General features: G+C 36.8%; 1 protein-coding gene across 2 annotated transcripts in view; it reads right to left on the bottom strand.

Annotated features, from left to right (window-relative positions):
• The window catches only part of DACH1 (dachshund family transcription factor 1), a 411,845-nt gene that overhangs the window by 185,740 nt on the left and 201,501 nt on the right, over nt 1–24,604 (bottom strand). For both annotated transcript variants that reach the window (XM_026493390.4, XM_044381855.3), the window contains exon 3: nt 187–348. In XM_026493390.4, the coding sequence (XP_026349175.2) occupies nt 187–348 (162 nt within the window). The remainder of the gene's footprint in view (nt 1–186; nt 349–24,604) is intronic.

The following is a 24,604-nucleotide window of genomic DNA, read 5'->3' as shown; positions in this document are numbered from 1 at the left end:
AAAATTATTTTGCTAATTATTTATTCAGAGTACATGCTGTTAGAGGGGCAAAGAGCATCTCCAAAATACAGTTTTCTAAGCTGAAAGTACCAACTTCTTGAATGGGCACCTCATAGTTTTGTTCTGGAAAAGAAAGTAATCTGGTAACCACATGATCACAAAAGTTTCTGTGAACATACAACTTACCGACACTTGAATTCATGTCCCCATTTTCAGAATCTGCTCCATGTTGGTTATTACTGGCGTGATAGTTGCTCATGGCTTCCAATTTGATTTTTTTCACCTTCATTGCTTCAGCAATGGCTGCATTGGTAGCGGCGGCAGCTGCTGCGGCTGCTGCTGTCAGACCTTAAAAGAATAAATTAAAAACAAGGTAATTCAAATTCTGATGTTTCATGTAATAGTCCATGTACTTTATAGAGCACACATACCAACAGATTAGAGTATCTGATTCCTCTATGCACCATTCTGATAACCTATGTTCATTCCCAACTAGCCAACGAAAAAACATTGATATGATGGGGAGAATGCACTCAAAACTCCCAAATTAAATATTAGCAGAAACATAATTCATACATAGAAGGATATCGGTAGAAATGCATCCAGAATTCTCTCTCAAACAAACCAGTTTGAATATGTTACTCACTGCTTAAAATCTTCTGCAGCTGCTAGAGGGATGGTGGGCGATGGGGGTGGGGAAGGGAGGATGTCCGAAGTGCTTAGCTTAATTCACAAAACCTTTCACTAGAAAGTGTAAACCTACCTAATCACTCCGTTTTCCTCATCCTCAGGCCACCTCCAGCCTGAACATGCCACCAACGCATACGTGCCCTGCCTCTCCGAGCCTGTGCCTTCACACATGCCTTTCCCTTTGTCTGGAACAGCCTTGCCCCCACAGCTCACTTCCCTGACCTCTCAGCTCCCAGCCTTCTAGCCCCCGAAGGAACACTTTTAACCACTGTGCCATGTTGGTCTGGAAGAGTTCACCTCTGCTCATCCAAAGAACAGGAGGTAGGGGTGGACCTGAGATTAGAAATAGAATTTGAGGCCAGATTATGGAAGAACAGAAAGCAAGGCCATGCCTTATGGACAGGCTACAGGTAGCCAGCAGAGGCTTTGGAGCAGGGGAGTGGTTTGTTTTTCATAAAGGTGTGAACTTTTTTTACCAGGTCAGTTCATCCCTCACCCACAAAATGAGAGACACTGCAACATCTGGATAATCTCCCCTAATTCTAAAACTTTCACAGTCGGGGAGAGGATATATATATCGTCGCTCCCCATCCTCTTTTTGCTATGGCTGCTTCAGAGTTTCTAACTACAGTGCTTCAACTTGGTTTGAATTTATCTGTGTGATTTATTTCCACTCCCAGCTGGTGGATTAGAAACTGAACACCTCTCTCCTCTTTTCCTCCCCACTAATCATCACTTCTAGTTACTACAGCAAATAAGTTACAGCCTCAGAAACTCTAAGAAAGTCTTTTTTTTCCCCCTAGAAATCTCTGCTATTTTTTTAGAGGTTAGAAGAACTCACCTTTCCTTCGGATCAGACCAAAGAGGCCTTGACAACTTTCACCCCAACACAACAAGACCTTCAGAATAGATCTTTGAGTGAAAAACTGATAACTACCCTCTAAAAAGGCACTGATGTAAACTCAAAGAATTCATCTGGGTCTAGACTGTACATTCGTTGCCTTTTAAGTCCCAACTTGAACTGATTCTCTCATCTTCCTATGATTGAATTTACTCCCCAGTTACTCATTTCCTTCAAAGGTGTTTCAGAACATTTTCTTTCCTGTTAAAATTCTCTCGTGTTTCCCAGCAACTCTCTCTTCCTCGATTTTGCCTTGTCACAAATGTGACCATCCTACGTGCCCCTTCCTGTCATTGCCTGGTGTTGCTCCATCTCTAACTGATGACACTTCCAGGGTCTTAATCTTTGCTTTTATGCAGCAGGTAAATCTTGGTAATAGTATTCAAATAAGGAAGATCAAACTACAACTTGAGATATGATTTGTTATTATTACACGGATCTGAGTTAAATTCAGTAGCATGAGATACAACTATGCATGTTGTAGCCTTAGACAGCCCATAAAGTCTTTTCAAGTACGGTTTCTTCATCTGTAAATTCATGCTAGTCACAAAGGGATAATATGAGGATTAAATGAGATAACTATGTGAAAAAGGCCGTATCATGTTTCGTTTTGTTTTGTTTTGTTTTGTTTTTGAGAAAGAGAGAGCATGGGTGTAGGGATAGGGGTAGAGGGAGAGGGAGAGAGAGAGAATCTTAAGCAGGCTCCATGCTCAGCCAGAGCCTGACGTGGGGCTCAATCCCATGACCCTGAGATCATGACCTGAACTGAAATCAAGAGTCGGATACTCAACTGACCAAACCACCCAGGGGCCCCCAGCCATATCATGTTATTAAACACTAGGCATGCCCTGCATTCTATTCCCTCAAAAAGTCCAGCCCTAGCTATGATTCTTGCAGGATATGGTGGACTGGCCACAGCCCCTCAGCTAGAAGAATCTTACTTCTCCTTAGCTGATGACACTAACCCTTGACATTTAAAAATAATTTTTATAATTTTATGTATCTGATCTTATTTATGGTACTCTTCTATTTGTCCACTTGACAGTTTACCCCACAGCTTTACATTTCTAATATAAATTTCAAAAGATATACAGTGGTTCCCCCTTATCCACGGGAGATATGTTCCAAGACCCCCACTGGACGCCTGAAATCACAGATAGGGCTGAACTTTATATATACTACGTTTTTTTCTATACATACATACCTATGACAAAGTTTAATTTTAAGTTAGGAAACAAGAGATTAAAAACAATAAAATAGAACAGTATACCATATAACAGTATACCCTAATAAAAGTTATGTGAATGTGGACTCTCTCCCTCAAAATATCTCATCATACTGCACTCACCCTTCTTGTGATGATGTGAGATGATAAAATACCTATGTGATGAGATGAAGCGAGGGGAATGCCGCAGGCACCGTGACATAGTGTTTGGCTACTATTGACCTTCTGATGATTTGTCAGAAGGAGGATCATCTGCTTCCAGACCGCGGTTGGCCAAACTGGGGAAAGGAAACCGCAGACAGGGGGACTACTGGATGCACATGACCCATACATGCTAGCACTGAACTATTTAATACTTATAAGTATTGAATTTTTAGTCTAATTTAATGAAGTCAGGAAAACAGCAACGGCATTTTCAGCAGTTGCTGATTTTAGTCCCACTAACTCACCTGGATCACAATTCTAATTCTTTTATAGCTTTCAAATTCAAGCAATTTTCTCCATTTCCCTGGCTCCCTCTAGTGCCAGCTGCCACCCTTTCTTCAGCGGAGTTCTGCAGTCATCTTTCAACAGCTTCCACTGTCCCCACTTCCAATCTCTTACTCTTCATACAGCAGTCACCATAATCTTGTAGAAAGGAAAATCCAATCACGACATTCAATGCCTGCTCTTAGGAGCAGGTGGGGTGCTTCACATGGCTGTCAGGGCCCTTCGTGCTCAGTCCCTTGCCTATCTGTGTAGCATCATCCGTTCCACCAGGTCCCACTTGCTTTCTGTGCTCTAGACACGTCGGCCTTCTCCCATTTCCTCTAATGGACTCCACATTCCTTCTTTCAAGCCAGACTTTGCACATGTTCCCATTTCTAGAAAAACTTTCCCATCCCTGCCCCAGACCAGCCATGTGTCCATGATCTGATGGCTTAAATATTAGGCTCTAGGAGTAGCAGGCTCAGCTTCCTGACTCTTAAATCTCCCTGGGAAACAGCAATCAACATTTCAAGAATCAGCTCAAAACTCACTTATGAAGAGCTGACCCTCCTTACTCCTCAAGAGGAGAGCCAACCATCCTCTCGTTTGTGTTCTCAACCTGCTCTGTGTGAGTTTGCCATCCTTTGTGCATCAGAAGCACCCAAGGAGCTTTTAAGCCATGCAAACGGCTGAGTCCTACCAGAGGACATTCTGGCTGGAACTCCCGCAACTGTATATTTTGGAGTGGATTTCACTGTTCCTCAAGTCATTTCGATGTGCAATCTGAGAGGAGAAACTCAGTCTCTTGAATTCTTTAATGCTCTTTTTTTGGGTGAGGGGGGAGGTACCAAGGTGGAAGACAGGATTAAGGCTAGCTCCTCTAACTAGGTTTTAACACCAAAAGCACAGAAATATGTCTCTAATGTATGTATCCTAAACATCTACCACAATGCCTGCCACAAATTGTCACTGAATGAAAAAGCACTTCTGAAACTAGATTACTTGTACAGCTACAGGAGAAATATGGTCACTACTTTAACAATATGTATTATTAAAGCATTATGTTGATGTAACAATCAATGTGAACATACTAGGAGTAGAAAATTTCATGAATTGAATACAAAGCATGATTCTCCCAAGTTACACCTGCCTAGGGCTGGAGAGGATCACAAAAAAGGCTCACCCGCCCTCCGTGTTTATTGTACTTCCTGTTGGCCTTGCAATGGCCCTTTCAAATCTCTGATGTAATTCTCAAATCTCCCTCCAACTTGCTCTTAGAAAGAGCTCCCATTGTATATTTTGTTCCAAAATGAAGTTGTCTTTGAAAAAATTATAATAAATTCACAAAATAACTCTAACTTTTGATCTATATAGAGAATTCAAACTGTGAAAACATTTACATGTCATCAAGAATTGTCTACTAGAGTAAATACTGGCAATCCATGACATTATCAGGCACCTTTAACTCCCTGCTCACCCTTTTCTCAGAGTATTTTTTCCTCTTGCCTCAGATTCACAGGATTTTTGTTATGTCCTCCTTCAGTATCCTACTCTCAAGTACATTATATTGCAAATTTACCACTGCTTTAACTCTTCCCAATCAAGACAAACCATTTTTATCTCAGAACCAGGTAATTCAATGTTTCTCAAAGTGATAGTCAACATCAAATCCAGCTGTCATGCACGGTAAAGTTAGAGATGATCTTCCCCAGGGTCACATTCACAGCTATGTCTGGGATGGACTGAGGAATCTATGTTTTTACCTTTCAGCAAACAGGTTGATTCTTATGCTCACTCCCTTTAGATTATTTGCTGACAGTCATTTACACTAAAGTGTGTCTGCATCTTACAATAAAAGTTTACTAACCAAGCAGATCATCATTACACTTGTTTTCAAAAGTGAGTATGCTTAAGAATCAACAAGGGAACTTTTTAAAATATTAGATCAGGTTCAACCAAGGAACTGGAGTTTGAGACATACTGCTCTAGTGGGATGTAGACTTTGTAAAAATAAGTCTTCTTGTGCCCTGAGCCTACCACAGCAGAAGCAAAAAGCCAGCCAGGTAATGCAGCACTTGTCTGTGTTACTGATGCAGCGACCTGCACATTATTAGCTCCAGCAACCACTTACACGTATGAATCTGTTCAGCATGTCTAGCAACTGTACTGAAATGGCTTGGGCAGTCACTCCTGATCCTTTCATTGGTGAGGTTTTCGCCAGATTTCCTTCTCTCATTGGGAGAAAAATTACAAATGTGTGTGTATGTGTGTGTGTGTGTGTGTGTGTGAGAGAGAGAGAGAGAGAGAGAGAGAGAGAGAGTCAGAGAGACAAAGAGACAGAGAGACAGAGAGACAGAGATTATATGATGAAGGAACAAATAAATAATTCCTTATACTACCAAATGATTAACCCACCTATTTTACCTCACCAAACTTACTTTTTTACACTCTCAAAGAACATTTAAGTATCTCATACACCAAAACACAACATGTACTAAACGAAGAAGTCAGATATGGTATAATTTCATTTTATTTTACAAGAACCTAAATCCAATGCAATCAACAAGGGAGAAACTTAAATGTATACTTAACACTCATTTCACACTAATAAGATGATAGATTGAGAAATATTTTGTTTAAAAAAGACATTTTCCTTCAGAGGAAGGATGGTAAGTCAGTCTGTACACTCCTAGACCTCCAATTGGCCTTCAGGAAAGGGATCGTACATCAAAATTGGTTAAAGACCATAAACCTTAAATCATGCAAAACTATTTAGGTTTTTTTTTTCCCTTTCCTATTAAATGTCTACAAGCTTTACATTTATAATATAAAAGAATAAGTAGATTTTTAGAATGAATTTTAAAACACAGCTTTTCATATTATTGTCCGAATTATGATATAAACACATTACTGTGGGCTTCATTCCACTCTGCTCCTTCAGAGAAAATTCTGTATCATTTTTTAACTGCATATTGTTAGAAGTTTTTTTTTCTTATCCTGGCTTATAGATTTCTTTTACTTTCATTTTTTGATGCTCTCTAAAATCCTTAAAGTTCTACTTGAATAAGTGACTGCCATGGAAATTACTAGTTATCTAAACTCGCTATCATATAAGGAGTAAACACACGATGGTTAAAAAAAAATTGACTCCAAAAAGCCACACAAACTTTGGACAACATGCATCAAATTTATCTGGAATACCGTTGCAAGTTATATAATTCCTAAGGCTTCAAAATTCTCACCTCTAAAACAGATATCAGTTCTGACTTGGTAGGGATGTTGTGGAGAATAAAGACAAAATAGCATATGCAACAGCATGGGCAGATACTAAGCCCTCCACAAATGGTAGTAAATATTATCAAGTAACCAGAATATCCATCATGCCCTTATGTTTAGTTTTAGCTAGGTTCAGTTACTCATAAAAAGACAACTATGACAAAAGCTACCTAACAGTGTAGAGTGAGAATTTAGCCATTTGACAAATGGAAATCTAAAATCCATGCTTCTACCTAAACATTTCATTTAGTAGTCTACATTGATCATATTTATCTTAAAATCACTAAATCTCCACTCTGTGCTGTATTGATACAAAACCTTCACTACTTCAAATTCAATATCCTAAAACCAATCCAAGCGTTTATCATTTGGAAGAGAAGCAGGCATTGTCACCACTTACGAGTCTTATTTTACCTTGCAAAGATAGCATTTTTCTTCTGCTTTCAACTTCTATCAACACAGACTTTAAATCTTTCAAATGCCATGTACAATCCGGATGACTCTTTCTAAAAAAGGGAAAAGTATCCCCATTCTATTTAATTCCAATAAGTTAGTACCCCTTGTGATAAAGAGTAGATTACAACTATAGATTATAAATATCAATAAAAGAGACATATTGCTGTCAAATTCTTTCTCTGATCTGTTTGTTTGCTCATTAACTTGAAAGGTCCAATCTTTGATCTTTGGTTTCAAAGACATCAGGATGACTTCCAAATGTTTGATATGTTGTCTACTTTTATATCACATTCCATATAAAATGTATTTCCCAAAATGTAATGGTTAAATAAAATGAGTTATATACAAGAGATAGTAAGCAGTCAAAGCTTCCACATGATAGACTTTTTTATGAGTCTATGTCACTTTATCCAAATTTAGAAGAAACCATTTTAAAGATGTAGTAGATTATAGCCAATGGTAGTTATTATTAATATTCTGGAATTGATAAGTTATTTATGTCTGGCATTCTTCCTACTGATTATTCACGGAGACAGGCGGCTTATAAATATCTCATCACTTCACCGTCACAGAAATTTCATCGACAGTGCTCATGCACAGCTATTAGCAATATGAATCTAACCATTACAAGAAGGAGGAAAATCGAACATGTGGCATTAATACGCAGTCCTGGTTCCTAACCATCTGATAGGCAGATGGTGTGAAGCGGATTCTCCAGCTGAAATGAAGGGGCACATCATTTAAAACCTTGTTTGCATTCTAACTGTTATCAGTGCCATATTGATATACATGATACATCATGGCAGTATTTGAACAATCTAGTTTGTTTCAGTCATAAATGTTTACTGCCTTGTTTTTTTTAATCTTATAAGCATGTTCAGAAGAGTGTATTTTTAATTTATGAAACCTATTGTTTACTTCTGTTGAACTAGAAGATTAGTGGAAAGCAGGAATATTAAATTACTTCAACCACAGCAATATAACCAAGACAGATGAATAAAGTGGGTTTCTATTTTCAATAAAGGATGTTAGTAAAGGAGTTTTAAAATTAGCCCAGGCATTTTGTGCATTAAATGCATTTATTCATTTAAACCTTCTGGCTTTTTTTCCCCCAAGTGGCATACAGAGAAACTTAATGCTTTACATCGCCATTCATTTAAAACTCTCACTGTGTGCAATTAATCTTGTCCAACAATTCAATTCAGAAAGTAAAACATCAAAAAGCATAGTTCAATTCAACAGTCATTACTGTGAAGTAATCTTTCTGCTCCTGACAGTTCCTATAGACTCTTTGCAAAACTCTGTTGAAGGTGCATTTTAAGCTCCATATAAGTTTGAATTACAACTCAATTGAAATCACTCCAAGTATTAGAAGAACTTTTGGCTCAACATAACAACTTGAAAATACCAGTACCTTCCCCCCCTCCCCGTTTTCTTCCTACCCTTATTTAAATACCAGCTGTCTAAAACACTGACACTAATTTTCAGTTATTTTTTCAATACTTTCTAAATAAAGGAAGATTGTGATTGAAATATACCTGTCCTCACCCTTGAATGATTAAATAACAGAAATGATAAGCAACTAGATAAGCAACTTAATTGTGAATCAGAGTAGACTGAAGATTTTGAAAGTGAATTTGTCTCCTAATGTCCATTAGACTGACTTTTCTTGCCCTTTAAAACACATTTATATTCTGCAGAGAAAAGGAAAATTGATCTTTGAGGCCATTAATGGAAACACTCCCTATACCAGTTTTCAGCTTTTCAATTGATTTAATTAGATTTTAAAAATGTTTGGATTAACAAAAAAACCCACTAATTTGGAGAAATATATGGAAAGAGTTTATTGTAATACTGATAATGCTAATCAATCAAATAGACATCAAATTTAGCCTTCTTATTCTGAGCAGCTTAAAATCACAGTCTCTCAGAGTAAAGAAAGTAACAGCAGTAGTGAAGTCGTTGGAGGGAACACCATGGGGGTGTCATTTGGCCATGTGTTAAATCACTGAGGAATTTCCATGGAAGTTTTGAAGCACTCAACTTCTGACCACTAACTCACAGAAACAGGCTGTGAGTTAAAATTAATTAAAATTTTTAAATTACTATGGTTTAAAATAAGAAAATAGGTAATTTATGAAAAGTTGAATTCGGCACAAAAAAGGTCTTGAATATTTAACTTTCACTTTTACTCCATCTGTTAACATTACCACCTGTAGAAAAATAGTTAACAGCCACTTGGGGTCTAGACGTCTAAAGCATGGAGACAAGAAAAACTATCTAATGCGACCCTTTTATTTTACTGATGATGAAACTTAGGGGCAGTGAGGTTAATCATTTCTACAAAGTCACACCATTAAATAATGATAGAGTAATCCCAATTCCCTTAACTCCCAGTTCAGCATTGACCACACTGACTCTGTCAATAAATGTAAAAGGAAAAGTACAGAATATAGTAAACTACGGAATCGTTGAAAGAAAATGAATCCCCTTTCCTCAAGTAGCTTATAGATTGTATAGGCAGGCAAGGTTATAGACCCTCAGATGATGTCACAAGCATAAGCTGACTTCATGGAGAAACCGGACCTAAACGTTCATTTGTAATTCAGTTTCATAGAATTTAGAATATATCTGCCACTGAAACAATGGTCTTTGAACTTTAATTGTGCACAAAACTTTTAACCTGGACTATGGGTGAAATACAGTATTTATATTATCTTGAGTCCTATATTTTAAATACAGCACAACAAGAAAAAAGGAGAAGAGAATTATTTTCCCTCTATATCTTGAATATAGAACAAATGTTAAATAGAAACAAATTGAAATAAGTAAACTTTGACTCTAATTTTCTTTAAAGCACCCTTCTTCCTATTATTATTCCATCTCCAATAAACTGCTCATTAGATGTCCTCATGTTTGTCTAAGGCTCAATTCTTTTTACTACTCACATGACTCATCACCCCAAATTACTCAGTGCATTGACTCTAGGCAGGTGCCTCTTACTAGCCTGAGAATAACAGTGTGCGACATTCTGAAAGGTTGTTTTTTAAAGAGGCTACTTGTCAATATATTGGTGACAGTTCAGGCAGTATAATAAGTGAAAAGAGGAAATGGTGTCATAAATTTAATTTCCTGCAAAGGAGTCACCTCATTGGCATTTTAGCCTAAGAATAATCTCCCCAAATGTTCACCTACGTTTCTCAACACCATGTAAATCCTCTCCTAAATCCTTTGATACTTCAATAAGACTCTCTCTTTTTTCCTTTTTCCAGAATTCAGGTAGCATGTGGTTGTTGGTGAGAAGGGGAGAGGAAATAAGAAAAAAGTGTCACAAAGGTGGCCATTTTTTACATGAAGTTTCGCATGGGGGAAGGGGGGGTTTACCCAGTAGGACAAAAGTAATTGAAAAAGATGTGGCCACAACCTTTTTCTGATATAGGAGTATAAGCTTTTTTGAAGGAAAAGACTCAAGGAAGAAATGTAATTATAACACACACACACACACGCACACACACACACACACACACACACACACACACAAACACTTTGTGAACAGTGGTCAGGCTCTGGGTTTGGAACAACAGACAGCCATATTCACTGAATAACAACAGGAACAGGGGGACTAATTGAGGCAATATATTCTTCACCCCTTTGTCATTAGGTTCTAACATTCATATCAACATCTCATTGAATCACCATAGGCAGCCTAAAAGGTGCATATTTTCCTCATTTGGTTATAAGGAAAATGTGAACAGTGATAGGCCAATTATAGTACTCGGAAAAAGAGGTTTTGGGTTGAAGTTTTAAAGCTGGATTCTAGAAAAGAACAATCCTATGTAGAAGCATATATACTACCATGTGATAGGGAAGATGCAAAAGAAATAGAGGTTATAGTTCATGGTCACAAGTGGTTGTCATCCCCTAGACGGTGGCATGTTAAACAGGTGAAGCCCTTACCTTGGCACATCTTTGTAATCATAGTCAAGTTACTTATTTTTGGTTTTTTAGTGTAACAAACAAATTACTTAAAATGTCTGATTTTGAGGTGACCTTGGACAACTTTGTCACTCAAGAAATAAATGCTATCTATGTTTAAAACTCTTCGCCCTTTGAAGTTTCATTAGTATATTCAACTCAGCTCACCTAGGAACAGAGCAGGTGAATATCAAGGAATAGCTACCAATGGTTGTTACCACTCACTTCTCCCTTTTTGCTGTGAAAATTCAGCATAACAGAAAGAGCCATGTAATTCCTAACATGACAAGAAATGTGAGTCTTTTGTTTATTTCAAAACAATAGTAAATCATAGCCCATCTTCAATTTTCCTTATATCCCTTCTTTTTAGGAGTAAAGTCTGCAGTTCTACTGATCCAGTGGCTTCTCTTGACCTAATTTATGTTGTACCATGAGATTCTATTAAAAGAAACTAAATCACTGCAGTAGATTTATTCACCTTAAATAATTTAAGCTAATTGAAAAAGAACCAAACTAAAACTAAAACACTTCTCTCAAGCATTCAACTCCTGCATGTCAATTAGTAATTTAAACAACCAGCTAATCACAACAGCCCTATGAGAAACACGGACCCGTGCTACGTACACATTTCTCTACCTTTGCTGAGCTGAAGGCAGAAACAAATATCAATTCTGAGTCTGAAAGTATGTGTATCTATTCTGTAGTAATTAGGCAAGTCCAATGAAATATTTTCACAGATGGAACTAAGATTTTTCTCCATTTTCCCAAACAATTTTGAAAAGAACACATAGAAAAATGAGAGAAATACCTGGAAAAGCATATCCAATCACTCTTTTGGCAATGAGTTATGGCATTCCAAATTTATAACATGACTTAAGTGAAACAAAATTAAAAACATTATTGTTATTCACAAAGGTTACCACATCATAATAACCAGAAACTGAATTCCTAATGGATTGATTTCAAAATTAACAACCCGGCCTAATATAACTATTATTATAGTTTATCATTGTTATATTGTTTCTTGTGAAAAGTTATTAAATATCATTTTGATTTAAGATCTGTTAATAGTGTCTCATAATGTAATCACAACTTATAACATTCAGATCGTCCCAACATTATAGAACTCCATTTGTAAAATCAGTGGTCATTTTTCTCACGTAATTATTTAATTTTATAATTGGACCTTTGTAATACCTGCAATGTGTGGCATAATCACTCGTATGACAGTCCTACAGAGTCCTACAAAGCTTTTTGCAGCATTTTTGCCATACATCTTTCTTAAGAGAATTAGAAAATTCAAACATAACTTCGTCTTGGAAGTAAAGCCTTTTGAAATATGGCTGAAGTGCACACTGCATAAAGACAACACGCTTAAGCAGACTTTTCCCCCTTTAAACAGCATTCAAATTTTCAAAAGCAATAGATTCTCAGTCCACACGGAGTCTATTGCATTATTCATTTCATGTGCAACCTCATGCTGGACCATAAATTGTTACTTTATCTAATCAAAGGAGACTTAACTCTACAGAAGGTCAAAGGTTTAATTTTGTGAAGTATTATCTTACGCTATGAGTTTAACCGAAAAATAGAAGAAGAAAAACAGCCAAGAAACTGGTAATAAATGAACCTTTATTGCCTCAGGCATTGGCCTAGTTAATAAACTTTCATTGAAGGTTTCTTTCAACTGTTACGGACAATGAGAGGAAAAAAATCTTAAATTACAGCCATGTGTGACTTTTAAAGCAGTCATTCTTTTTTATCTCAACCTCCCTAGCTCAGGGAAAAAAAAAAAAAAAAAGACAAAGAGAGATTGTCTTCGATCTTTTAACCAAAAATGTATGTTTCTAAACAGATGAAAAAGTGCAGATAAACTTTTCTAAAAGCAGAGGTCAGCTTTGAACAATATAAAAAAATGCATTCTTTAGGTGTTGAATCTTAGAGAACAATCTCTCTAGCTAAATGTAAAACTACAAAAGGGAGGAGGAAGACATGTTGTATTCTCCACAAATCTAACTCTTAAATTATAGCCTCTTGTTTAGCAAAACGTGATGCCTTATAATCTCCCCATTACCACTCTAAATCCATTGTAGTTTTAATATCCATTAAATGCATTGTAAATAAGTACATTATTTATGTACTATTTGCCCCATTTTAGGCAAAAAAAAAATCCTTTTATTTTCAAAAACAAACACTAGTAGCAAAATAATTCCTTTTATTGTCATGCAATTAAAATCTTCAGGAGAAACAATTCTTTTTAGCTGATACAACCAAAAATTGCCTGTGGGTAGTACCTTCCCTACCAATATTTTCCAGGAAAGAAAATAAACTGAGTTGTTCTGAACGCATATGCTATTTTTTGTTTTCAGGAAGCACTGTGTTAAGTACAAAAGTTACATGGCCTCAATGACAACATCTTTATCTCCACACCACAGCATAAATAAGGTAGATCCTTGCACCACCAACAGAGTTCTCATCAGCTGTGAGAAAAGAAAGAAGCCATGTTCTGCATCTTCCTTCAGATATTCTCAAACAGAAAAGGAAAAGAGGGCTGGTTCTGTGCTCCTAACTGGACGCCCACCCCCCCCACCCCGCCTCCGTCGGATTCCCCCCACAAATCACAATGCTCTCAGCAGGGCACGGAACCCTTTTCCCACCTGGCAGCATTTGGACAGAAGTGGGCTCTACTTCATCCCAGGGACATGTCCTCGGGATGCCATCTTGGCCACCTTTGAATCTGAACATGATAGCTGCTTATACCAGCAGCACCAGGTGAAAGCAAGACCAGGCTCCCTACTAAGAAATACACTCCTCACAGCTGGGAAGCAATGAGTTCTCCTGGGGTCAAGGATGAAGCACGTTTATATGAGTAGCTCTGCTTCTTTTCTATATTTGCCAAGAGTAGTAAGAGAGATTTAGGAGAAAGTAGAAAAATACAGAGATTAGAGACAATTTAATGTGAATTCTGAGCGGGAGAAAAAAAAGTCAAGTTCTATGCATTGAATATTGAGGATAAAAACACAAATCGTTGCCAAAAGCTTAATTGAGAAACATGATTTTTTTTTCCCCCACTTTATTGTGTGTAAATATATATATATATATATATATATATATATATATATATATATATATATATATATATATATATATTTAACGCCAGGGAGCAGAAGAATGAAAAGGGGAGGAAAAATGAAGGAACATCAACTACTTTCTAGAAAAGAAACACTATATTTGAATGTGTATAGTGCATGGCTAGTTATATCCAACTGTAGATAAATAATTTCGAATTAACAAGGATGGTCATGGTTTATAATTTCAGGGTTTTTTAAGTTTACCATTTGGGAGAAAGACTGAGGTACATTTAGAAAGTAACCCAAAAGCAGAGAAGCATGGAAGACTAACAAACACAGGTATCTCGAATCTAATTCTTTATTCCATTAATCAAAGTTTTATGGGTATAGAAAAGTTGTACTACAGTACACAAAGAGGATAAGAAAAAAGAAACATCAAGGGAATTCAAAGGATTTATTAAAAGTGCAGACGGCAACTCCGACTAATGTTTTAGCTAGATAGACACAATTAATTAATTGTAACACTGTGAAACTCAAAAATGCTGAAAGAACGTGCTCATGCCTGCAATGCAGTAATGTAGCAAAATACTTATAATCTTTCAACCACCAGGAGCTTTTGTTGGTTTTTTAACCTAATCCACAGCTTGACACAGATCCTAGGGTAATGGAACACAGTTCTTTGATTGAAATAATATCTAAACATTGCTGCACTAGCCCGGTGGCCTAATAGAAGTCTGTCTCCCTGGAACTCGAGAAATTCAAGGCTGGAAACAAACTCCCACATTGAGCTCTGGCTTGTAAGTCCTTCAAAAAAAGTCTTTGAGACTGGAGTGTGCCCTTTCCAGTTTGACAGGACCAAAAACAGGTTATAAAACTCCTACAATCGTTTTTCTTTCAAACAGTGAGACAGTCAAAGCAAATCATTTTCTCCGGCCACGAAAAAGTTCCTTATAAGACAACAGTATGGTGTTGATAATCACAGAGAGTCCAATACACGTCATGAAATAGCTAAGAATTCCAGAAGGGATCCATTCCCCCAGCTTTCTCCATTTTGGTGTGAAAATCTACAAGAATATCTACAAGTTTTCCAGTCATTGTTACAAAGAAAGTTGATCTACGTATTTTGTCAGTTTTACTCACGGGGAAAATTTCAGTGTTCAAAAGCACACTAAAAATACCTGAAAAAGAATTTATATATACTACATTTAGTGAAAAAAACCTCTATATTATTTTGCTTCATTTAATGTATCTGAATTTGCCATAATGATAAGAATGCCACACTCGAACATTTTACCGAGAGCAGAAGAATTTCTAGGTCTGTATGTGTCGCAATAAATGGACTTTGATTAAACTTTTGAAAGATAATTGCAATAAAATCTCCATTGCGTTGTGTATTCTCATCAATTTCAAAAAAGCAAAGGAAATACAGATTATGATTTACCCATATACAGGCATCTTGTAGAAACTGCTTAGCAAAAAACAGATGATTAGAAAACAGTAAAGGCGAGGGTAGCATTAAATATACCTGAGGCTTTATCCGAATTATGATTTTGTGTTTGGACGCCGTGCTTATAATATTAAGTAATGAAAATGATTTTCTTTTACTTAGTATCTGTCATCTGACACTATCAAGTCATTTTATAAACATGTTAATAAAAATGATACTTAGATGACAACTGAAACAGTCTGCACACTGTCACAAATGTGAAATCTTGACATATTTTATCATTACATTGTAAAGCATGAGCTGTGAAGCTGGGTGGGAAGTAGAGAGCAAGTAAGAAAAATCCTCAAATTACATAATAAGTATATAATCCTAAAAACATAGTAGTCCTTCTGAAAAGAAATCCAGAAGCACAATTGAGTTGGTTAAATCAGTAGGTCAGCAATATCTAGGACCCAAATTCTTTCCATATTTCTTTTTTGCTATCCTCAATATATTGGGAAATACCTCCATGTTAGCAAGTTGGCTATAACAATTCTAGAAACCCAAACAAAAAAGTGAGGAGCTGTTTATTACGTATGTTTCTTTTGATCCCCCGAAGAAATCTTTCACAGGAGATGGCCTAAAGACTGGCCACTCAGAGCTCATTAGCCATAAATTGCATCACCTGACCATGCCTGACCACTCACAAAGAGAATGGGTTCACCATGGCTCACATCTGGAGAGGAACATGGGGCTGGGTCCTCTTAAAGTACATGGTTGGAGGAAAAATGTGGAATTCCTCAATAAATTAGTGTTTTGTTATAAAGGAAAGAAGTGATAATGGTTATTGGCTAGCAACTAACAAAGACTGTAATAAAAGCTTACAGGGGAATATTGAAGAAAATAGTTAACAGACTCAAATAGAAGCCCAATTACATTGCTATTCCAAATCTCCCATCGTTTTAAAATCTTTCCCATGCTTGCTCAAAATTAAGTACCTAGATGCAGAGGATAATATCACTGTTTTTCTCAAGGTACTTTTTACTTCTCATAATGAAGGCCTTGTAAAGAAAAGTTCCATAAAATTATAATAGTGACCTTGATTTTTATATTTAGAGCTACCAGGAACAGAAACATGAAATAGCACTCAATTGCTTTGAGTTTCCTTTTCCACCTCTAGCTGGAGATATCTATAGAATAAATAATCAGGCGGCACACCTATGGAATATATAATAAGATGGTGTCCTTCATCTGATTGCTGGACAATAAAATATATACAAGACAACTGTTACAGAATATGACACCAAGGAACTGGTCACTTTTGAGCTGCATCAAATAAACATTTAAACATTTCTTGCGACAGTGAGCTGGCTAAAACTGGTGGGGATGTTACTCAATGCTTTGATACAGTACTAGAAATATTTGCCTCATGTTCTTCCTTCTTAAGGATGTAGGCCAGTTTGGGAAAACTTGAAATAGCAACTACAAAGCTCAAGGGAGAGAGAGAGAGAGAGAGAGAACTGAGGGAAGAGAGAGGCAACAATGGCTTTAAGAAAAACACATGTTCATTGCCATGTCAGTGTTGTTTGTTCTCTTCCCTCCATCTATGGTACCATCGACAGTAAAACAGAAAATTTTAATAAAATTTTAAAATGGAGAGCAATAGCAGAAATATGATGTAGGACAAAGAATACGGACTTTGCAGTTCAAGATTTGCATTGCAGTCGGCTGTCATTAGGTAAGATGGCCTCTGTTTGCAAGATCTAATTTCTGTCAGCTTTAGTTAACTTGTCCCCAGTGATAATAAAGAGAATCATGTTGGGGCACCTGGTGGCTCAATCAGTTAAGTTTCTGGCTTCAGCTCAGGTCATGATCCCAGGGTCCTGGGATGGAGCCACACATCGGGCTCCCTGCTCAGTGGGGAGCCTGCTTCTCCCTCTTCTGCTCCCCCTGCTTGTGTTCACTCTCTCTCTCTTAGTCAAATAAATAAATAAAATCTTAAAAAATATATTTAAAAATAAAATAATCATGTTGCCTGTGTCTCACAGAATTGGTGAGAACATTAAATGACATAGGATGTGTGAAAAATGTACATGCAAGTTCCATAATGACAGTTTCCTTCCTTCCTTGGTTTTGCTATCATTCCATCATAGTGGGTCTTTCCCAGTCTATTTCTTTCTTTCTTTCTTTCTTTCTTTCTTTCTTTCTTTCTTTCTTTCTTTCTTTCTCTCTCCTTCCCTCCCTCCCTCCCTCTCTCCCTCTCTCTCTCTCTCTCCCTCTCTCTTTCTTTCTTTCTTTCTTTCTTTCTTTCTTTCTTTCTTTCTTTCTTTCTTTCTTTCTTTCTTTCTTTTTCTTTCTTTCTTTTCTTTCTTTCTTTCTTTCTTTCTTTCTTTCTTTCTTTCTTTCTTTCTTTCTCCCTCTCTCTCTCTCTCTCTCTCTCTCTCCCCCATTACCTAAAGAGCTGCCACTACTTGTTCAGAATGAATAGCAGAGCCAGGGCCATGACATCACTCCCATAAATCTGTTCCTTCACCTGTATTTCCCAGGATTGATAATGGAACTTGGTAGAAGAATATATTCCTCATGAAGAATTTTGTTTCATAAATACTTGCATGGATGAACTCCAGATCAAATTTGAATCTACAATTTATTAACTGACCTTAGACATTTCACCTAACCACCCTGGAAATGGGACTGATAAAAGTACCTACATGTTAGGGGGATTATGAAAATCAAATGAGGGAGTACACATAACAGGCTACAGCTGTGCATGGCACAGCATAAGCACCCCATATATGTAGACTATCATCATTGTCCTCTGACATTAGAGATACTAATATTCACGATTCAGTATCATATGGAAAATAATTTAAGATGATGGAAACTGAATTTTAATTCATGTTCCAATCAAAAGGAACATACATTTTTCAAAACACACAAAAGGATTCACTTTATCATTATACATACATCTTGACTTCAAGGATATTTTATTATAAAAAATATGATAAAGTCACATCAATAAAGAGATCCAGTTGCATGGGCTTAAGCAACATTGCCTATAAAAATTCCAAAGTTACGATTTTAAAGATTTTTAAAATTTATTTATTTGAGAGAGAGAGAGTCTGTGTGTGAGCATGAGGGAGAGGAGGAGGGAGAGAGAATCTGAAGCAGAGCCCAACACAGGGCTAGATCCCATGACCAGGAGATCATGACCTGAGCTAAAACCAAGAGTTAGACAGTCAACTGACTGAACCACCCAGGCACCCCCCAAAGTTATGATTTTAAATAGTCACTAAATTATGAGATTAAGACAAAAGAGTTGGAGGTGTCTTGGAAATCATCTTCTCTAACCCAGACTCACACATTATGAGTAGAGGTCAGACCCAAGCTAAAATCTCTCTCTCCACTGATAGGCTGAAGTACTTTTACCTTAATAAAAAGCTACCCTACCACACAGACACAGGTTCTGTAAGCATACTTTTGACTCCTTAAATACATTCATCCTTTTTTGATTTTTACTCTCTATTCAAGTGGAAATATCAGTGAATAGTGGAGGATAAAAGAAGATCCAGATGGCTAATAATACCATAGCTATTTCTCCATTATTCCATGAGAAAAACCAAATCAATGCATACCAACTTCACATCAGCAATGTTACATCTACCATTGCATTGGTTTCATTGTCAATGGCTAGTTTTGTTACACAAGAAATTTCTAATTATTGAGTATTACAGTATTACAGCAACAGTTCACTACAGGGGTCTCTATTATCTAAAAGAAGCATGTCTGTTCTCAGAAAAATGTAATTTGTTTCTCATTTACTTACATTATTTGCTCTCGATATCAAGCTTCAATCGCACATATCCATAGATATCATTTACTGAATAGAAGTTAGACTATTTAATTTTTAACTTTTAAGTGCAATTTAAATTAGATAATAAGTTTATTACACTAATAGATAACATGATATTTGAATCTTCAGAGCACATGTAAATCAACCTAAATTAAACATACTTATAAAGAAGGAATACCCCTACCTTTCTCTCTGAGTGATAATGGAAGACCAAATCAACTTTTAAAACAGGAAGGCAGGAGCTTGTAGAATTCTAAGAGACTCTAAACTCTATCTTCCTGAATTCTAATTATTATCAAGGCATTCTGATAAAAGTTGACAACTACATAGGATCTTTCAAGACATACATTTACTTACATCACAACTAAAATTTACAGTGCGTCTTCATCATAATAAATTTATAGAATTATTTGATGTCGATAATTCTTATGATAAATTATTTTAATTTAATTCAAGTTTTAAGACCCACTTGTAAAAAACATTCAAACAAAACTAGCTCTGATATTCACTTACAAAAGTAATTCACTACAACTAAGGTAAAATTCACTGGCAATTACTTAAGTATCTCATTACTTTTCATTGCTGCTAAAAACCTGCAAGGTCATTTGAACAGACTGTTATATAATCTGTATAACATATTTTCCTAGAAGCAAACTATAGTTGTAGTACTCATTGTGATATAAAATATGTAATTTCAGTAGGAAAAGAAAAAGTATAATGAAAACATAGGCAATTCAAACAAATATTTCTTGATTTCAATAAAGAACACAGGTATTTAGAAAGTCTATGAGTAGGCTATGACTCTGGGAGTTTCCAGTTAAATTTCAATCCTCATAGATAGTCAACTCACATCATAATTTCTTAAGCATGTACTATGTTCCAGGGACTAAAAAAACCAAAAAGATGGGTACAACATAGCCCCTGCCCTTAAAACTGTAAATTCGGTGAGGGTATAGTAGAAATTATGTCTTGCTTGTTCATGGATACATTGCCAAGAATGAAAACAGTGCTAAATATGAAGGAGATATACTTAATTTATGTTGAAGAAAGTTATGAAGAAAGAAAAGAAGGAAATGAAGATCAGAAGGAAGAGAGAGAAAGAAGAAAAGAGGAAAAGATGAGGGTGAAGAAAGAGGGGGAGAGAGGGAGGAACAAACTTACCATTTAGTTGGGGAGACAGACACATATACAATCATCTATAACACAAGAGAGAATGTGTGAGTTTATTAGAAGTACACAGTGCTGTTATTATAACTCAGATCATGAAGATTAATTGGGCAAGGGGATCCAGGAAAGCTTCAGGTAGGAGGTAGGATTTGAGATGACTCTTTTTTTTTTTTTTTTTATGTATTTATTTGACAGTAGGGGTAGGGGGGAGAGAGTGGGGAGAGAGGGACAAGCAGACTGCACCAAGCACAGAGCCTAACACAGGGCTCGATCCGATGACCCTCAGATCACAACCTGAGCCAAGATTGAAAGTAAGAGGCTTAACCAACTGAGCCACACAGGTGCCCCAAGAGATGACTCTTGAAATATAGGTAGTGATAGAACTGAGGAAAAAGAATATATCGAGGGAAAAAGAAAAAAAGAACAAAAAAGAAATAGTGAGCAATAGAACAAAACTGTGAACATATTGGACTGATATGAATAATATAATATTTGTAGGGTAAGAAACATTGGATGGGGAGACTACTAGGACATAGACCTGAAAAGGAATATTGGTGCCACTTCATAAATGTGTTTAAATGCCATTGCGATAGAGTTTCATGCTCTGGGAAACTGATGTTATTTAAGGAGGGAAGTATCTTGGTTAGAAGAGTGATGACCCATAATCCTCCAGATACCAGGCTTCCCTCCTAATCTGTGTGGACCTCATCAGAGCACTTTATGTGGCTATGTCCATGTACTTTACTCACAGCCCTACCAATTAGACACATACCTACATGATTTTATTGTTTGTTATAGTTACATCACCCAAGAGTTAATACAGTTCTTGGCACAATTAAATTGGCATCTGCACAGAAGAAGCAACATGGTAGACCTCAGTTGAGATCCTGAATATGTAACTTATTCAGGAGGACTTCATTCTTCTGAGCTTCAGTCCTACTGTAGGACATAACAATGATGATTTTTTTAGTTGTACTGAATCTAATTTATTATGGGAGACAGGATGATGTGCACCCCTACCTGTAACAAAGATATCCTAAATCCTGGAACACATCAATATGTTATCTCACATGGCAGATGGAATTTGGTAGATGTGATTAAGTTAAGAATCTTGAGATGGCAAATTTGTCCTGGGTTACTCCAGTAGGCCCGATATAATCATAAAAATCCTTAGAAGAGGGCAGCAAGAGGATCAAAGTCAGGAAAAGAACGTGTGATTATGGAAGCAGAGGTTGGAGTGGTGTGCATGGATGATGAAGGAAGGGACCAACAAGCCAAGAAATGTGGGTGGTCTCTTAGACACTAGAAAAGAAAAGATCATCAATTCTCCCCTAACCCTCCAGAAAGAACATAGCCCTGCCAACACCTTGATTATAGTCTGAAGGATTCATTTCAGACTTCCAACCTTCAGAACGTAAGATAGTAAATTTGTGTTGACTTAAGCCACTAAGTCTGTGGTAATTTGTTACAGCAGCAGTAAGAAACTTATACATGCACATACCTGGAATAGAGTAGGTATTAACAAATAACAGATTTTCTTATTGGATCAATACATATTTCCTACCTATGCTGATTTTTTGCATCTTCAGGATAAAAGGAGAGTAAGTTGAGGGATAGGTAGGCCATCGTAATGGGGACACACTGTACTAGTCCAAAAACAAGTTAGAGTGCCAGAGCTAGGGAGGAAGAGAGGAGAGAAATGTAAAGGAGGAAAAGTGTCAGACTATTTCAAAAAGAAAGTTTGATTTATAAGTAGACCATAGATATGAAAAAGAGGACTTAGGAATGATCATTACAGTCCAGAGTGGAAGAGTATGCAATAAATTAACCCCAATATTAGAAATAGCAACAACAGGGGAAAATGCAAGTTTGGGAGCTCACATTTTGAGCTTGTTGCATCCAAGGTGAGGAGCGATGGGTTAAGAGTAGATTTTAGCAACATATATTGTAAGAAATTGCTAAAGGTCAATAAGTTTGCAAAGGAGAAAAATGAAAGGTGGTGGCAAAAACCTGTAATATCACCTGGGCCTCCCCACACATATGAGGGGTAGGATGAGAGGCAGTCTTAAAGAGAACAGTGCCATAGGAAATATGGTACAAAAGCTGGATTGTGAGGGTTCAGGGACAAACAAGGAAGGGAGGCAACAAATGCATATTATTCTTTAAAGAAGCTTGATGAAAAGAACTGGACAGCTTCCCTGAGGTATACATTTCTTTAAGGAATGAAGGCTTGAGTGTATTGGTGGGAAGAAGGAAGATGTTAACTGTGAATGGAGACTGAAGAAGCAAAAAGGAGAGGGGAGAATTAGTGAAGAAAGAGAAAGCGTGAGAAGTACAGGTGACAGAGTTAGCCTCTGCAAAAGGAAAAGCATTCCGTGTAAGACTAATGCTTGGTTATGGATCTTGATATTATTTGGAATTATTAATATTTTTTTTCATTTTTTTTAGAGCGAGTGCATGAGTGGGGGGAGGGGTGGAGGAAGAGGGAGAGAGAAAATTAAGCAAGCCCCATGCACAGCTCAGAGCCCACAGTGGGGCTTGAAATTATCACTCTTAGATCTTGACCGAGTCGTAAGCTCAAATGACTGAGCCACTCAGGTGTCCCTGGAATTACTGATATTTAAACGAGGGTGGAAATTAGACTAATTTGATTTCCACTTCTTTAATGTAATGCAATAAGAAAAATATAAATTGCATGTAAGAATGAAAATGAGGGGCTCATGTGTGGCTCAGTGGGTTAAGTGTTGACTGTTCATTTGGGCTCAGGTCATGATCTCAGGGTCGTGAGATTGAGCCCCAAGGCAGGGCTCCATACTGGGCATGGGGCTGCTTAAGATTCTCTCTCTCTCTCCCTCTGCCCCTCCCCTCCACACCCCCTGCACACTCTCCCTCTCTCTACAAAAAAGAATGCAAATGAAAAAAAACTGAACTCTTATATAACAATGCATTTTTTAGGTTTGAGATATCTTTGCATCATATGATTCTGAAAATATGATGAAAATATTTGAAATATAAATTTAGGGACATGAAAGCTGTATTTGTATTAGTATCTTACACACACACGTGCACGTATATATACAGATAGTCACATGTTCACAAAGGTTATATCTATAATAAATATTCATAAGGTAGACACCTGGTCTTAGTCAATATTTTATTACTAGCTCCTAGCACTATCTCTGGCATATACTAGACTTTCAGTAAGTCAATGAACCCTGAGTGAGTTTTCCCCTGAAGTTCTGAGGAACTACTTAATTGGCATTTGTCATGCTACATTGTATTGTAATTTATGTTTCATATGATATAGGCACCTAATAAATACAGGATTGTAAAAATTATATGTGATATCATTGACAGGCCTTTAGAACCAGAAGGCCTCACAAATGGAAAAGTAAGGTTATTACCTCTTCATCTAGATGGTCAGCAAGGCTGAATGCTAGTAAATTTCAACTCTTTGTCAGCACTCTCATAAATAGTTGCTCTCTTTCTCTATGCAGGCTGTCTTCTCTTTCTAGAACACAAAATCAAGCCACTCTTTTCCTCTGTTCTAACATTTTGACATTGCCTATCGCCTACAACACAAGATCCAAATACCTTATTCACAGCAACATTAATGGTTCCATAATCTATCCTTCATCCACCTTTCTAGATACATCACCAACAGGTCACTGCTCTGACCCACTTCTTATTCTATGTAAAGCCACAAAGAACTATCCTTCATTTTTTAGTAACTGATTCCTTTTTTGCCAAGAAAACTCTTCCTTTTCTTCCTTGCATAAATGCCAACATCAATTACTACCTCCTAGGAAAAGTTTTATTGATTCATTGAGACAGAGTTGATTATGCCTTTCTCTACATCCCTCTCTCAATTTTGCAGAAACCTCAACTATTAGCTATTACTGAATTATATTGTAATTATTTCTTGCCAGTTTGTCCCACTATACTGAGTTCCTCAAAGCAGAGGTCATGACTCATTAAATTTTCTTTTGCTCTCTTGTGCCCTCCACTGAGTAAGCATTCAGTTTTTGTTTGTTTGGGTTTTTTTTTTTTTTTTTAAGATTTTATTTGTATTTATTTGACAGAGAAAGTGAGAAAG

Source organism: Ursus arctos, unplaced genomic scaffold, assembly GCF_023065955.2.
Source record: "Ursus arctos isolate Adak ecotype North America unplaced genomic scaffold, UrsArc2.0 scaffold_10, whole genome shotgun sequence".
Lineage (NCBI taxonomy): Eukaryota > Metazoa > Chordata > Mammalia > Carnivora > Ursidae > Ursus > Ursus arctos.
The sequence above is the reverse complement of the archived record's forward strand: the minus strand, read 5'-3'. Positions and strand labels throughout refer to the sequence as shown.